The sequence below is a fragment of the Phocoena sinus genome, chromosome 2 (assembly GCF_008692025.1).
Source record: "Phocoena sinus isolate mPhoSin1 chromosome 2, mPhoSin1.pri, whole genome shotgun sequence".
Classification (NCBI taxonomy): domain Eukaryota; kingdom Metazoa; phylum Chordata; class Mammalia; order Artiodactyla; family Phocoenidae; genus Phocoena; species Phocoena sinus.
In genome coordinates this window covers 164,619,792-164,637,088 of record NC_045764.1, presented here as the reverse complement: position 1 = coordinate 164,637,088, position 17,297 = coordinate 164,619,792, and the positions used below count along the sequence as shown (strand labels likewise).

General features: G+C 42.6%; 1 protein-coding gene across 1 annotated transcript in view; it reads right to left on the bottom strand.

Annotated features, from left to right (window-relative positions):
- Positions 1–9,507: 9,507 nt before the first annotated feature.
- The window catches only part of KCNK13 (potassium two pore domain channel subfamily K member 13), a 113,116-nt gene continuing 105,326 nt past the window's right edge, over positions 9,508–17,297 (bottom strand). The window contains exon 2 of the mRNA XM_032623778.1: positions 9,508–10,566. Within this exon, the coding sequence (XP_032479669.1) occupies positions 9,674–10,566 (893 nt within the window). The 3' untranslated portion in view covers positions 9,508–9,673. The remainder of the gene's footprint in view (positions 10,567–17,297) is intronic.

Genomic DNA, 17,297 nt, shown 5'->3' with positions numbered 1-17,297 from the left:
GAAATTCTTGGGTTTTTTTCTTTCTAACTTCTTGAGATAATTTTAGACTTACAGTCAAGTTGTAAAAATAGTGCAGAGAGTTTCTATATACCTTTTATCCAGCTTCTTATTTAACATCTTACATAACCATAGAACAATCATCAAAACTAAGACTGTAACCTTGGTATAATACTATTAAGTAGACTACAGAATTTATTGAATGTCACCCCGGTTTGTCCACTAAAGTCTGTTTTCTAGTTCAGAATTCAATGCAGGATCCCACACGCATTTAGTTGTCATGCCTCTTTAGTCTTGTCTTTCACTGGCTTGAGATTTTTGAAGAATACTTGTCAGTTATTTTGTAGAATGTCCCTCAGTTTGGGTCTGATGCTTTCTCATGATTAGACTGAAGTTATTGCAAAGGATGCTTTAGGTGCTGCTCCCGTCTCGATGCATCATTTTAGGCGGCTCATGTTTTGTGACATCATGGTGTCACTGGTGACGTTAACTCCGCTCAACTGATTAATGTGGTGTCTGCCAGAATTGTCCACTGTTAAGTGACTAGTTTTCTTTTTGTAATGACTAAATATTTTGGTGGTTGGTGGAGATCCTTTGAGACCGCAAATATCCTGGTTCTTCTTCAACTTTTACATCACTAATTTTAGCATCCATCTGTGGGTCTCACCTGCAGCAATGACTACTTTGGTGTTCTAATGGTAATTCTCTATTTCCCTAATTTCCTCTCCATTTACTAAGTAGAATTCCTCTGTTTGGAAGAGTTGTTCCTTCTCTCCCATTGTCTTAAAATGTTAAAGAACTTTAAAAAACATTTCTTGAAGGGTAGGTTTGCTGGCAATGAATTCTCTAAGTTTTATTTTGAGAAAGTATTTATTTCTCCTCCCCTTTTGAAAGATTTTTGATGGATATAGAATTCTGGATTGACAGGGGCTCTTTAAAAATTTTCAGCATTTTAAAGATGTCATACTATTGTCTAATGACAGCCATGGTTTATGATGAGAGATCTGTTGTAATTTTTATCTTGTTCTTGTGAATGTAATGTTCTTTTTTTTCCTAACTGCTTTCAAGATTTTTTGTCTTTTGTTTTCTGCAATTTGAATATGATATGCCTAGGTGTATGTGGTGTGCATTTGTGTATTATGTATGTGTGTGTGTGTGTTTATACCTAAAACTTGCTAGGCGTACTATGAGCTTCTTGGATCTTGGCTTCTGTCATTAATTTTGGAAAATTCTCAGCTATTATTTCTTCAAATATATCTTCTGCTCTGTTCTCATTGTTTTCTCCTGGGATTCCAATTATTCATGTGCTAGCCCATTTGATATTGTCCCAAAGCTCTTGGATGTCATTTTTTTTTTTTTTCATTCTTTCATCTCTTTGTGGTTTAGTTTGAGCAATTTCTATTGGCCTGTCTTCAAGTTCATGGATTCTCTTCTTGGCTGTGTCAGTCAACTGATGAGCCTGTCGAGGGCACTGTTTATCTCTGTTGCTATGTTTTTTATTTCTAGCATTTCCACTTGCTTCTTATAGTTTCCATCTCCCTACTGAAATTATCCATCCTATGTTGCCTGATGTCCACTTTTTCCTCTTGAATCTTTAACATGCTAATGATAGTTATTTTAAATTCCCTGCCAGATATTTTCTAACATCTGTTTCAAATCTGAGTCTGGTTCTGACGATTGCTTTGTCTCTGGGGGAAGTTTTCTTTTTCTGATGTTTCTGCCTGCCTCATAATTTTTTTCTTGAAAGCTGGGCATCTTGTGTATGTCAGCAGAGACTGAGGCAGAGTTTTTACGCCTAGACACGAGCATGCCTTTCCTATTGATAAATGCTTAGTGTGGATGTTTGAATTAATCCAGTTAGGAGTTGGCCTGGACTTGAGGTTGGTGGTTGCTATGGTTACCCTCAGCGCTCCTCAGGCCTCACATTCCTGTAGCAATGCCTTGTGTTTAGAATGAAACTTGATTTGCCAGAGCGAGGTTTGTTTGATCTTGAATGTTAGGTCTTCTCCCTGCACCCTCCTGAGAGGGGATCTCTTTGCACACTCTCATCTTCCTGCCACTGATACCTGTCAACGGAAGCTCCTGAGCTCGATGCGGAGGATGTTGGGAGTGTTTGTGTTGCTCAGATTCAGCCTTTGTTTCAGAGAGGTGCCGTGTCCTTGGGCATCAGGGGCATGTTCATCCCAGTCCTCCTGCCTGTCCCCTGCCTGTGCCTTTTGGTGCAGCACACAGTCCTGCCTCTCTCCCCGAAGCAGAGATGCTTTTTCTGTCCCCTTGCCCCCCTGCAGGGAGTTTTCACTCTGCCCTAAGGAGAGCAGATTTTGTTGCCCCACCTCCACTCCACATTAAGGCATTTGTCCCATGGGGAGACAGGAGAGAGGGTCCTGGTGGAGTTTCTCTCCCCACGTGGCAGCCACTCCCCTCCCCAGAAGCTCTTTCTGGTCTCTTCTGTGCGTGCTCAGTGGGGTTCATGGAGAAAAGATCTGCAAGAGGGTGTGGGCTCCTCCAGTTTCTGTGGCCCGTGGGGCTTCACACATCCCCCGAGGCTAGAATCATCATTCACCAGTTCATCAATTATTCTGGCTAAATGCTTCTACCCCAGCTAAGTGAGCACTTGCGTTTCCTCTTCTTCGGCAGATTATCTGTTTTTCTTCCTATTTTGGGCCAGTTGCCCTACGACCTCAGCTCTCCAGTGATTTCCCCCACAAAGTGGAGAATTTGAAGATCATCTGGCTCTTTTTCATTGTTTGGCTGGAGTGATGTTCCTTCCAGCTCTCCACATCTAGGGGTAGAGGCCAGAAGTTCTATCAAGTCCTTACATTTTTCTGAGGCTCAGTTTCCTCATCAGAAATGTGGGAATGGTTATGCCTTCTTCACAGGACTGTCATCAGGATCAAGTGGCACATGGAACACATGGAAGCTCTTCGAAAAGTATAAAGATTACGCCAGGTAAGGTATTGTTCTTGTTAGATCATCCTGACTAATTATATACAGTAATTTCCGGAACCCAAGATAACAAGCTCCTCCTCAACAGGGGCTCTCAACCTGACTGCACATCAAAAGCTCCAATGAAAACTGTGCAAAATATATTTCTGAGGTTCCAGCATCAGAGAATATTTTGCAGTAGGTGAGGAATGGAGCCTGATAATCTGTTATGTTAACAAAAGTCCTTAAAGGATGCTGATGCACAGCCAGGGATGAGAATTCCCGTCTCATCTGGTACTTTCCATCCCACCTGATTAGCACACCACTGTATATCCAGGAAGCAGTAGCTAAATTTTTAAATGAGACAACAAGATAGTCTATCAAACCACTAGACTACCTTTTTTCCATACCAGAAGATTGAATCTTCTAGTACATTTTTTTGCTTAAATAAGGGGTGGGAATTTCCTTATTGCTCCCCATGTGGTACATGGCTATAGATAACCCCATTCCTCTGGAGGCACAGAGAGTATGACATTGAGAATTTTTTCACGTACCTGTTGGCCGTTTGTTTGTCTTCTTTGGAAAAATGTTTATTCAGGTCCTCTGCCCATTTTAAAATCAGATTGTTTGACTTTTTTGCTGTTGAGTTGCATGAATTCCTTATACATTTTAGATATTATCCCCTTATCAGATAGATGGTTTGCAAATAATTTCTCCCATTCGGTAGGTTGCCTTTTCATTTTGTTGATTATTTCTTTTGCTATGCAGAGCTTTTAAGTTTGACGTAGTCCCTCTTGTGTATTTGTGCGTTTATTGCTTGTCCTTTTGGTGTCATATCTAAAAAAATCATTGCCAAGACCAATGTCAAGGAGCTTTCCCCCTATGTTTTCTTCTAGGAGTTTTATGGTTTCAGTATTTATGTATTTAATCCATTTTGAGTTAATTTTTGTGAGTGGTGTAAGACAAGGGTCTAGTTTTATTCTTTTGCTTGTGAATGTCCAATTTTCCCAGAACCATTTATTGAAGAGGCTGTCTTTTCTCTATTGAGTATTCTTGGCTCCCTAATCAAATATTAGTTGACTGCATATGCTTGGGTTTATTTCTGGGCTTTTGATTCTGTTCCATTGGTCCATGTGTTTGGTTTTATGCCAGTACCACACTGTTTTGATTACTATAGCCTTGTAATATAGTTTGAAGTCAGAAAGTGTGATGCCTCCAGCTTTGTTCTTCTAAGGATTGCTTTGGCTATTTGGGGTCTTTTGTGGTTTCATACAAATTGTAGGGTTGTTTTTCTATTTCTGTGAAAAATGCCATTGGAATTTTGATAGAGATTGCATTGAATTTATAGATGGTTTGGGGTAGTATGGCAATTTTACCAATATTAATTTTTCGGACTCATTAACATGGGATATCTTTTATTTGTCTTTAATTTCTTTAATCAAAGTCTTATAGTTTTCAATGTACAGATGTTTCAACTTCTTGGTTAAATTTATTCTTAAATATTTTATTGTTTTTGATGCTAATATAAATGGGGTCCTTTTCTTTATTTTTCAGATATTTCATTGTTAGTGTATAGAAACACAGCTGATTTTGTATCCTGCAACTTTACTGATTTCACTGATTAATTCTAACAACATTTTTTTGTGGAGTCTTTTGGATTTTCCATATGTAAGATCATATCATCTGCAGAGAGAATTTTTACTTCTTCCTTTCTGATTTAGATGCCTTTTATTTTTTTTCTTGCCTAATTTCTCTGGCTAGGATTTCCAGTACTATGTTGAATAGGAATGATGAGAGTGGGCATCCTTGTCTTGTTCCTGACCTTAAAAGATTTCAGCCTTTAACTGCTGAGCATGATGTTAGCTGTGGGCTTGTCATCTACTGCCTTTATTACGTTGTAGTACATTCCTTCTATACCCAATTTGTTGAGAGTTTTTTTTTTTATCGTGAAAGGATGCTGTATTTTGTCAAATTCTTTCTCTACATCTATTGAGATGACTCTGATTTTTATCTTCAGCCTATTCGTTGTGTATCACATTTATTGATTTGTGAATGTTAAACTGTCCTTGCATCCTAGGGATAAATCCCACTTGGTCATAAAAGAATGTATTACATTATGTCATATAGGAAGGAGGAAACTTCCTTTCTTTCCAAATTTTGGAATAAAATGGGCTCTTCTAGAAGCTCGTCTTGTTTTTCCTTTGGCTTCTGAAATGCTGTGACTTATCATCCTTCACTTCCAAGGGCTTAGGGATCATAGTCTTGATGATGAGAGCCTAGACCCAGATCACTTCATTTACCTGGTTCAGTGATGCCGCAATGTGGATACAACCATTCCCACATTAACAATGAGGAAACTAGGTTTTAAAACATTAAGTAATTTTCCCATATTCATATAACCAGAACGTGACAAACCCAAACTTCAAACCCAGTCTGTATAATTTTTTTTTTTTTTTTTGTGGTATGCGGGCCTCTCACTGTTGTGGCCTCTCCCATTGCGGAGCACAGGCTCTGGACGCGCAGGCCCAGTGGCCATGGCTCACAGGTCTAGCCACTCCGTGGCATGTGGGATCTTCCCGGACTGGGGCACGAACCCATGTCCCCTGCGTCGGCAGGCAGACTCTCAACCACTGCGCCACCAGGGAAGCCCTGTACAATTTTAACTTACTTATTCTCTAACCTACTTCAATCTGAACCCCAGTTAATTTTTATGTGAAGTGTGATTATTTCTCTCTCTTATTTCAGAAAAGATTAAAGGCAGTTTGAAGATAAGTACCCTATCTACTTCGCAATGTGGTTATGAAAGTCAAAATATTACAACTGTGAATGGATAAGCCTTAAAAGCTATAAAATTCTAGCAAAATCCAAGATATTACAGCTTTCCCAGAACATTCTACTGTGTCAAATCATTCAATTGGCTCAGCTAATACTAAAATAAAAGGACTCACTGGAACAGAAATAAAGACATTGTGGTCTTTTGGTTTAGTATAAAACCATCACCAAGAGTGACACCATTTAATAAATGAGAACAGTTAATGAAGTGCAGTGTGGCAAGTGCTGGGTGGAAGGTGCAAGAAGAGAACAAAATCCTTCCCTGTTGGATGTAATGTCCCCCCACCCCCACAGCACATGGACCACCAGCACCCACTGCATTTGCAGCTCCTCAGAGGCCACAAAGCCCTGCCCTGAGCATCTCCTCATTTGATCTGGTGTTGCTACTGTTTCCACATCACAGGTACAGAGGGAATGGGACACAGTGAGTTTGAGAGAGCCGCCCACTGTCTCTCACATTAGAACTACTGGGCTTGGTGTTCAAATCCGAGAACTGTTCTTTACCACGTGGGGGGCATGACCTCAGAAACTGTGCTGTACTTTGTTACTTTTATGTAGCCCCCCCAATGTGGGATGTGCACCAATGATTTGGGTGGAACATAAGATGATTTTAGGGGCCCTCAGGCTTGGAATGAATTAACACTGAACCGTACGGTCAGAAAGTTACTCCCTTCCCAGTTCTCTTCCAGTCCTTTCATTACATCATGAAGAGAGTCTCTGTTTGGTGCTAATGAGTTTTTATAACAACTCCCCCACATTTGCCAATCTCAGTTTTTAACCAAGAGAGAAAAGATCTTGGGATTAAAGCCTTTACTAGGATATGGGATCTTGTTAGAATTTAATAACATAGTTTTATCTTCATTATATTGATTTTTGCAATGACTCTATTTTCTGTTTATGGCAAGTGATATGAGTCTTCTGTTTAGGTAGTGAGACAAAGTTTCTTTTTAAACAAAACTAATTAAAACTGAGTTGATTAAAATATTAAGAAGATACTATTTCAGGTAGGATGGAGATAGAACAAAACTTGTGCAAGTGTGTGGGGTGATGGTCCCTTGAGAAACTTGATGGTCACTTGGGTCTTGGCTTTGAGGTCCCTGCATTCAAGGCCAGTTCACATTTATAGCATCACAGAGAGCTCAAGATGGCCAGCTGTGAGCGCAGCCGTGGATGAAGCCTGACCACCTCAAGATGCTGAGTCAATAGGTCCTTAATCACTCTGGGGAGTCTCTGGGTTCCTAAACAGAAGAACCTGGGCCAACCTAGAGGTCACACAGTGACAGTTCAGAGAGAACAGAATAGAGAGAACTGGTCAGGAGGGCCAGAGACATGCTGAGTGGGGACAAAGGTAACCAGAGAAAATAGCAGTAAACATTCTTACTCTAGTGAAGATGTGAGGACCCCTTTGGAAACATGATGAAAACCGTGAAGCTTGTTACCTAGGAAATTGCACATGTGTGTTTCCGCTCACGTTCGTGTACACATACATAACAATATTAGGGGATTTGTGGGCTCCAGGTTTTGAACTCCAGCTTTGATATTACTATCTAGAAATTCTCTTATTGACCAACTCACGCCTAAGGGTAAGTATAAAGAGGTTTATCTAAACAAAGATTCCTAGTTTTGTGATTTTTTTGGCATGTTACTCCTATCCATCTATCCATCCATCCTAAATGCATCGCACTTTTCTCTCCTTACACTGGTTCTCAAGTGTTTCCACCAGGGAACCCCCAACCTAGAGGAGAACAAACTCATCCTCTGAGACTCTGAGAAGACTTAGAAAGCTCATCATAAGATCACAAATGTTTTTCATGTTTCGCTTAAATGTTTACGCCAATTTCGGGACCTACTTAAATAGATGTGTTTTGACATAACATTTCTCTGCAAAAATCATTTAGTAAAACTGACCCTCCAGGAAGATGAGGCTTGCTTATACTGATGCTCCTTGGCCTCTTGGTACACCTGCGAGATCTCTAGGGACCCAGGTTAGAGAAGCAAGTCCTTGCTTCGTGCCAGTCCCTGTACCAGGAATGTGGAGATCAAGAAATCCCCTACGGGCAGGGACCCAGATGCTCTCCCCATCCCCACAGTGCCTCGTGCAGGTCAGAGCCCCCAGGGAGCTCAGTTTATGATCAGAAGTTCCTAACAAGGGTTTTGCAGTAGCTCCAGGCTGCTGCCCTGTAAGAGTGATACAAGGTAATGGTTGAAGATCTCTGACTTTGGAGCTTCACAGCCCTAAGTTCAAAGCCCAGCGCTGCTGCTTATTGCACTTTGGTTCTAGGGCACTCCTGGTACCGTAAAGAAAATATCTGGGTTTGCCAGCTGGAAGAAAAGTCAACTCAGCCTGGAGAGGGAGCTGTTGGGGGTGTTCCGAGGCTGGGTAGAGCAATGGGTGGAGAGCCCAGACTTCAGCAGAGACCCGGGCGCTTCTCCTAGCTGCGTCCCATCAGCCCTGAGCATTCAGACAAGGAGCCATCCCCGCGTGCCTCTGTTTCCTTGTGTCAAAAACAAGGGGGTTGAATGGGATGGTTCCTAAGGGTCCTCCCAGCCTGATGCTTTCTGCTCAACAGCTCAGTTTCACTGGGCAGAGCTTTTCTGCTTTGTCTTCTTTATGGCGCCCATCTTTCTTCCTCATTTCTGAAAGTGCCTTTTGGACACCATTCTTATAAAAAGTGCAGCTATCTCTTATGAACTCTGCTCTCATCCCCCCAAATCTTCTCTCCTGCGTAGACGTAGAAGATCAACAGCTCTTGTTCCTAGCATGGACCGCTTTAACAACATGGGAGGTTATGTAATTCGACTTGTTACAATACCACAAGGCAGAACTGAAACGGATTAGACAAGAGAAGGCAAGTTTCATTATCTGGTCTAGAATGTTTCTCCAGCCAAGAATCCAAGATGATGTCTGCATTCCTAGAAGTTAACTTCCTGTTTCCTTTTTCTCTGAGCGCAATAAGTGCCTGTCTAATTAGGCACCCTCCCCGCAATGCCCTCAATGAGCACTCGTGTAATCTTCGTTAATAAAATGAGGATTTATTAAACTTTCGATTTGAATAAATAGTCAGCCATTATCTTTGCAATGGGCCCCAAACCCTGGTAAAAATGAAGTGGGCTCTGGAACCATTCAAAGGATCCATTCAACAGAGCTTAACGTGTTAAGAATAGAGTTTAACGTGTTAAGAACAGAGCTTAACGTGTTAAGAATAGAGCTTAACACGTTAAGCTCTATTCTTTAGTGACAAGAGCGAGTCTTCCCACTACCATGCCTCAGTTTAAAGGCCTGAAGCTGAATTTTCTTTTCTTACCACACTGAGGTCCCACAGACACCTTAGTCAAGCGTTAAGAGCTTAAAAACAAAAGAAAAGAAAAACAAAAATTGAGAAGCAGCTATAAAGAGGAACAGATGCTTTCCCTAGCCATGGCCCCATGGATGAATCTGCCTAGAAGGAAGCCCAGCAAAAAGAAAGCCCAGTCACATTCTCAAACAGTTCCCACCCTCCCTTTGTTGACGGGACTAAGAGAGGCAGTGAATTCAGCTGTTCAGAGTTCCAGGGGAAAGTCAGAATCTTCAGGATTTTTATTTCCAAATGAAGAATAGAGCAGCAGGAGATCAAGGCTTAAGGAAGCCCTCCCTCTCTTAGGCAGTTAAAGCCCTGGAGCAAGGTGGGTAAAGAAGACAATACGATGTCTTAGACTGCTTTTGTGGTTCATTTTTAAAAGACTGAATTCAGACTTAAAGAATAAAGATAAGGAGAAAGGCATCAAGGCTGCAGGTTCCCGCAGCTCTGGGAAGTGGCTGGAGACAAGAAGATGAGATTTCTCAAGCTGGGCTCCAGGCTAGAAGGAACAGAATGAACCCAGCCAGGGCACAGAGCTGAGTTGGGTGGCAGTACCCTCGCTGTCCATACTCTCCTGGCCCCTACCTGTCCCCAGCGGTCTCTGCCAGCCTGTTGTTCATTATTGCAAAGGCTCCTATCCCCCCTGAGAATTCATCGTCCAGCGACAGAGTGCTGGTCTGGTGGGGGCAGCCATTGGCCGTTTCGGACAGCTGCTTCTGGAGGATGGCTAGTGAGACCTTGTTGGCCGCCAAGAAGTCCTTCATGGAGATCATCTCACCGGAGAGACGCCGCCCATCCGTGTCACTCTCTATGACTCCATCCGTTTCTATGGAGATGTTGCACCGGTTCTGGACAGTGCCTGGCATCACCACGTTCCTCCGGGACTGCAAGAGTCTTCTCTGGCATTGTTGGCAGCACCCGCCATCCACCTTCCTCAGGATCCAGTTCACGGACTGTTTAATGAGGATGGAGATGACATTGAACAAGGAATAGATGCAGCAGACGCCCATGAGGATGAAGACGAAGTTGGCGAAGCGGTAGAGGCCCTGGCTAGCATACCGGGCGTTCTGGCTGCTGACGAGGTCCCCAAAGCCAATGGTGCTGAAAGCCACAAAGCAGAAGTAGAGTGCGTCGAAGTAGCTCCATCCTTCCACGGAGGTGTACATGGCGGACGCGCAGCAGGAGATGAGGAGGGAGGCCATGCACAGGATCAGCATGACATAGTACACGGAGGGCTTCCAGCCAGCCAAGCTGTCCACCTCACCCTTCCCCGGGTTCTTCAGGCTCTGCTGAGGCAAGGCCCCCCGCCTCTGGAGCTGCTGCTGGTGGCACAATTTCATGATGCAGGCGATGACGGTGATCAGGCGCTCCAGGAAGAGGTTGAAGAACAAGATGGTGCTGGAGCACCCGAGGAGACCATAAAAGATCAGAAAGATTTTTCCTTCTACTGTTGCTGGAGTCGTCATCCCAAACCCTGCAGGAGACAAAAATCAGAGGAGAGTGAGGGTGATCTCTGCCGTGAATGGGGGCAGTCTTGGCTTTGATGGCTGGCAAAGGACCTGAAGAAACAGTTTTGTAAAAGCACTCTGTCCTAGCCTTTCTAGGAAGGAGAGGGAGAATTCTGACTTGCTTTTGAAGACACTAAGTGTTGTTCAGAGCTGGGCTGCTCAAAGCCCATATGGTGCCACAGTGCAAATCAGAAAAAGGTACCTCTTCCTCTGAGTGGATACCACCAGTCACAGTGGCTTGGTGACGAGAATGCGGGCTGGATTTTAGCCTCCCCTCCCGATTCTGCTAGAGATGTCCTCACACAGTAGATGACCTGAACGACCATACTTAACAGACATTGTTCAGAGAGATAAACGAAGGCTCATACAAAGAAAAGTCTTACAGAATTCACTTACTCTATAAAGACTTATTGGCTGCCATTCCAGGAATGGGGGATAGAACTGTGGAGGAAGATAGATCTGGTCTGCCTTCATGGAGCTCTAATGTAGTGAAGTGATTACTATGTTTTGTGATCAGTGGTGTGATAAGCGTGGTGCTGGAGAATGTTCAGGGTCTTATGGGAGCTATTAAGAGGGAAACCCATCTCAGACTTGGAGTCTAGGAAGACTAAACAGGGAGAAGAACCTAAAGCTAAAGAGGAGTTAGGCAAGGCAAGGAGGGTGCACGTGTGCGTGCGGGTGTATATGTGTGTGTATGTGTGTGTGCGTGTGCGTGTGTAGATGTGTGTGTGTGTGCGTGGTGGTGGTGATGTTTCAGGCAGAGAAACAGCACATGCCAGCATATACGGAAATGAACAATTTGCTCAAGATTTTCCCACCTTTAAACAAAACTCTCATGCTTTGGGAGTGGTAGCTGACGTGTTAGTTGTTATAGTTTGATAACATATAAAAAGTCTCTCTTGCCTTTGTCTCTTACTGTTCACAGTTTTGACTTTCTTGACCTTTCTACCCCTACACACAGATATGATAGTAAGGATACCAACTGTAGGACAGTGGACATCACTAAGAAAAAGGAGAAACGGAAGAAAAATACACTCAGTGTTTCTCACTCAGGGGCACTAATCTTCAGCCCACTGTGAGGGACACGAAATTCTTCCAAGCAAATGATTCAGTAAACATGAGGAGTCTGATTTGTTTGAGGGGATGGGCATCAAAGTCCTTCTGAAAATAAACACCATCTGAAAAATAAGTACTCATCATGCCACCCTGGGTTCAGATTTTTTATTCAAGTCAAACCTCCTTCTTTGTATTTTTTCTTTATTATCAAGCTCAGTTTCCTAACCGAGGCCGCATCATTGGGATCTCTAGGATTCACCCATTATCCTCTTTCCTGATAACACCCTGCTATCATCAAGCCAACACTTTTCTTTGCTGCCACAGCTCAGCCCGTGGCTGCCTCCCAGTGCATCCTGGGACGTGGTCAGATCAGACCTCGCGATTCGTGAACTTCTGGGATTATGACTTCCTGCTTCCTCATGTGGAGTCAATGGGCCACCTTTCCCAAACACCTAGGTGTGCATACTGTGTTACCATTTAGTTTTCCAAGTAAATTCAATTTTCCTTTCTCAGCATACAAGGGTCTATCTAGGGTAGGAAATTAACACTATATAGCCAAGAGCCTGCAGGAAGATATTGATTGTTTTTTAGCTGGTTGGCATGGAGTGGAATGGGTGATCAGGTAAGGAAGGAGCGAGGGGCAGGGAATAATTCCACTGGGAGTTACAGTCCTGGCCCTTTAATGGTAGAGAGAAAGTCAGACCATCATCTCTTCTCTGGGAACTCTTGTTTTGAAAATTAAAGGCCTTTAGTGACTCTTGACAGTGTAGGTTTCATTTGTTAGATATCTTCATTATGATGTAAGGAAATTCTCTCTTTGCTGTCTTTTCTCTTGTTAGTAACTTTAATTCTTATCCCCAAGCTTGAGTTGCAATGAGGAGGTTGAAGTAGTGGAGAATTAAGAAAAAACTTACTGAGTTTAAGGACTGAGCTGAGAGCAGTGTCTTTTTCTACCCAGTCTGAAGAACACGGAGGAGTGACCAAGGTGTGGAGTGATTAGTTCCTGATCACTTAGGGCTGCGGGGGGAACCTCCTCTGGCTCAGTGAATTCCTGAAACCAGTAAAGCTTGTGAATGCTTCTGCACTAAGAAGATATAAAAATGAAAGCTGGAGCCCTTGCCCCAAAGCTGTAAGGCTAGCAGAGTATTGTGGCTGTCTTCATTGAAACAGAACTGAGGCAACACGCAGGAAAAAGAAGAAATGTTTATCTGCAGTCATTTATTGACTCAACAACATTCCAAAAAAAGGATAAAGTTATTGAAAATAGGGAAGGCCCAATATACCCTGAGAAAACCATAATTCAAAAAGACACATGCACCCCAATGTTCATTGCAGCACTATTTACAAGAGCCAGGTCATGGAAGCAACCTAAATGCCCATCGACAGACGAATGGATAAAGAAGTTGTGGTACATATATACAATGGAATATTACTCAGCCATAAAAAGGAACGAAATTGGGTCATTTGTAGAGACGTGGATGGACCTGGAGTCTGTCATACAGAATGAAGTAAGTCAGAAAGAGAAAAACAAATACTGTATATTAACGCATATATGTGGAATCTAGAAAAATGGTACATATGAACCTATTTGCAGGACAGGAATAGAGACACAGACATAGAGAATGAACATGTGGACGCGGAGGAGAAGAGGGGATGGGATGAATTTGGAGACTGAGATTGACAATATATACACTACCATGAGTGAAACAGATAGCTAGTGGGAACCTGCTATATAGCACAGGGAGCTCAGCTGGGTGCTCTGCAGTGACCTAGTTGGGTGGGATGGGGGGTGGGGTGGGAGGGAGGTCCAAGAGGGAGGGGATATATGTATACATACAGCTGATTCACTTTGTTGTGCGGTGGAAACTAACACAACATTGTAAAGCAACTATATCCCAATAAAAAACAATAACAACAAAAAACAATTCAACAGGGCAACTCACTTTTTGAGCTGTATTTCTTAAATTAAAAAATATATTTAAAAAAAGGGAAGGCCCAGAGGTAACAACAGGTGTATATGTGGAGGAGTGAGGGGAGGCATTTGCCAACAATCAGAGAGCTTTCTTGTGTAACACAAGACTCAAGTGGGCAAATGTTTTCTTTTACAAAATCTTCCTCTGATCCCAGAAGGAACTTAATGATTTTCCTCTTGGAGAGCAGAGAAGCAGGAGTAATGAGTAGCTCTCAGTCAAAGGTAAGAACAATTATTTACTGAGCATCTGTTAAGGTCAGGGGCAGCACTAGGTGTCTGGGCCACACAATGATGGCCTGGACAAGGTCTTCGGCCTCCAGGAGCCCATCATCCAGGCTGCGACAGATAAACTGCTGTCTACAAAACAAGGCAGAGTGAGTCAAGGGCCAAAGTAAAGTCACAGTGGTGCTATCCTGGCTTCAGGGTCCCAAATGCAGCCTCACTTGGGATGAATGACTGGGTTCCATGTAGACGTGTTGCTGAAGCCAGCTGACAAGCTTGATAAGCTGATTGTTTTCCAATGACTGAGACTTCTAGTGATTTTGCAACACGTTCCAGGGATTTAAACTCTCTATATTCTATCTTGTTTGGTTGGTTTTAAAACATTCAATTTTATGAAAGAAAGGATAACCTGTGACTTTTTTTTTAACATCTTTATTGGAGTATAATTGCTTTACAATGGTGTGTTAGTTTCTGCTTTATAACAAAGTGAATCAGTTATACATGTACATATGTCCCCATATCTCTTCCCTCTTGCGTCTCCCTCCCTCCCACCCTCCCTAAACCTGTGACTTTCCATTACCTACACTATTTGCTTGATCACTACCATCTTTTCAATCAGCAAAAATGACAGAAGATGGCACAAGCGGTGTTATTCATAGAAGCAACAGGAGACAGCTTCCTAATATTTGCAGTTAGAGGTGTTGCCATGGCTTTTACTACTCTCAGAGCTTAACAGTGTGTCAGCTAATAATGCAGGCTTTTTCATAGAAAGTCTCCCACTTTTTAGAGTCCCATAATACTGAGCATTACGGATCCCTTGGATTGGGAATAATAAGCCTCAGGGTCCTCCTTAGTGGAGGAAAAGGACGCAGGCATTATCAAAGGCCTGCCCTCTGCCAGGTATCACTGACTCCTAATACCCAGGCCCGCTCCCGGGTGTACAGGTGTAAAGTAAAGCCAGAGTTAGAACCTAGATTTATCTTGTCTCCCAGGCTTGTGATCTTTCCACCTGCCTACACTAAGTGAGTGAAACCACTGTCAGGTGTCCACACTGTAAGTAGAACTGAGAGAGGGAAATTAACCAAGCGTCTAATGCTTTACATAGACACCCAGACTGTAGTAGCTGCCAGATCTGGTACCAAAATCAGGGGATCGGCTGAATCAGAAGCTGAAACCCTACAGTCTTCACTTACATTTCTGAATGTATGTGTGCCTCTCCCAACGCGTGATGCCATTAAATCAGTTTAAAAAACTTGTTATACCCCATGCATTCGGTCTCTTTGTATTTCATAGGCACACAAATGAATCTGATTGTCACAGGTGGTGCTTTCCAATATACGGTTTCTTTCCTGTGCTTCAAGCCTGCAGTCTTTTGATTTGTGTCCAGCCCCTGAGTCTGGGAGCAGATGAGCTAGCTGATTGGGGATCAAGGGCACCTAGGTTTGGTTTGGAGGCCAAGGGAGCTCGCCTGGCAGTCTACTTCGGCTGAGCTCCCTTGGCCATTTCAGATCTGTTTTAATGTGCTCCTGGGACCAAACGGGGCTCCCTGGTGTCCTTGGGGCCAGGAATGAAGCAATTAGGCACTGCCAGCATCCCAGTCAACCCCAGAAGAGCCCTTCACTCAGACGATGAAGAGAGGAGAATAGGTCTACCGTCTCCCACCCTTTCATGCGTATAGTGTCAACTACATATTCTTTCAAAAAATTAGTCAAGGTGAAAAATCAAAAAGCTTTGCATTATATTTTTCAAATATATACAGAGGTAGAGAGACTACTAAAATAAGCCCTCATTTCCCAGTTTCAGCAATTGTCAAGATCTTGCCAATCATGTTTCTCCTATCCCACCCTACCCCCTTTATTTGCTGGAATTTTTTAAAGTAAATCCCAGACAGCATGCCATTTCATCCATTAATAATGATGCACCTGTAACTGACAAGGGCTTTATTTTCCCAGTATAACCACTAAGTCGTTATCACACCTAACAAAATTAACACTAACTCTTTTTTTTTTTTGCGGTACATGGGCCTCTCACTGCTGTGGCCTCTCCCGTTGCAGAGCACAGGCTCCGGACGCGCAGGCCCAGTGGCCATGGCTCACGGGCCCAGCCGCTCCGAGGCATGTGGGATCTTCCCGCACTGGGGCACGAACCCGTGTCCCCTGCATCGGCAGGTGGACTCTCAACCACTGCGCCACCAGGGAAGCCCAACACTAACTCTTTAACACCAATACCCAGTCCATATTTCAGTCTCTCAAAAATATATTTTTACAGACCATCTGTATGAATCAGGATCCTAATAAGGTCCATGCAGTATATCTTTTAAGTCTCTTTCATTTGTTAACAGTCTCCCTTCCCTTTTTTTTTTTTATGCCATTGACTTGTTGGGCAAATGTGTCCTGTAGACTTAAATCATAATTTTTTCCAGAAACATTTGGGGAAAAATGTATATTATGAGAGTGACTTCAGATGCAGTAGCAAGTTTCAAACACTGCATGGGGACATACAAATTGGCATAAACTGTCTAGAAAGCAATTTGGGAATATGCATCAGACATCTAAAAAATATTTATATCTTTCTCTCTGTTTATTTTATTTTTAGGAATATATCCCCCAAAGTATTAGAAATGTGACTAATTATGTACAGTGATGTCACCCTGTCTTTACTTTTAATAATGAAAATCTTTAGCAACCTAAGTGTCAGATAACAGGGCAAGGACTAAATAAAAGTAGCCATTAAAATGAAGCCATTAAAATTACACATACATAACAGAACTAAAACAAATAATCCTAAAATCTATATGGAACCATAAAAGACCCAGAATTGCCAAAGCAATCCTGAGGAAAAAAAGAACAAAGCAGCAGGCAAAACCCTCCCAGACTTCAGACAATACCGCAAAGCTACAGTAATCAAACAGCATGGTACTGGCACAAAAACAGACATAGGGATCAATGGAACAGAATAGAAAGCCCAGAAATAAACTCACACACCTACAGTCAGTTAATCTTTGGCAAAGAAGGAAAGAATATACAATGGGGAAAAGACAGTCTCTTCAGCAAGTGGTGTTGGGAAAGTTGGAAAGCCGCATGTAAATCAATGAAGTTAGAACACACTGTCACACCCTACACAAAAATAAACTCAAAATGGCTTAAAGATTTAAATATAAGACATGACACCATAAAACTCTTAGAAGAGAACACAGGCAAAATATTCTCTGACATAAATCATACCAATGTTTTCTTAGGTCAGTCTCCCAAGGCAATAAAAATAAACAAATGGGACCTAATCAAACTCATAAGCTTTTGCACAGCAATGGTAAACAAAATGAAAAGACAACCTACGGACTGGGAGAAAATATTGCAAATGATGCGACCAATAACGGCTTAATTTCCAAAATGTAACAGCTCATACTACTCAGGAATAAAAAAACAAACAACCCAGTCAAAAAAATGG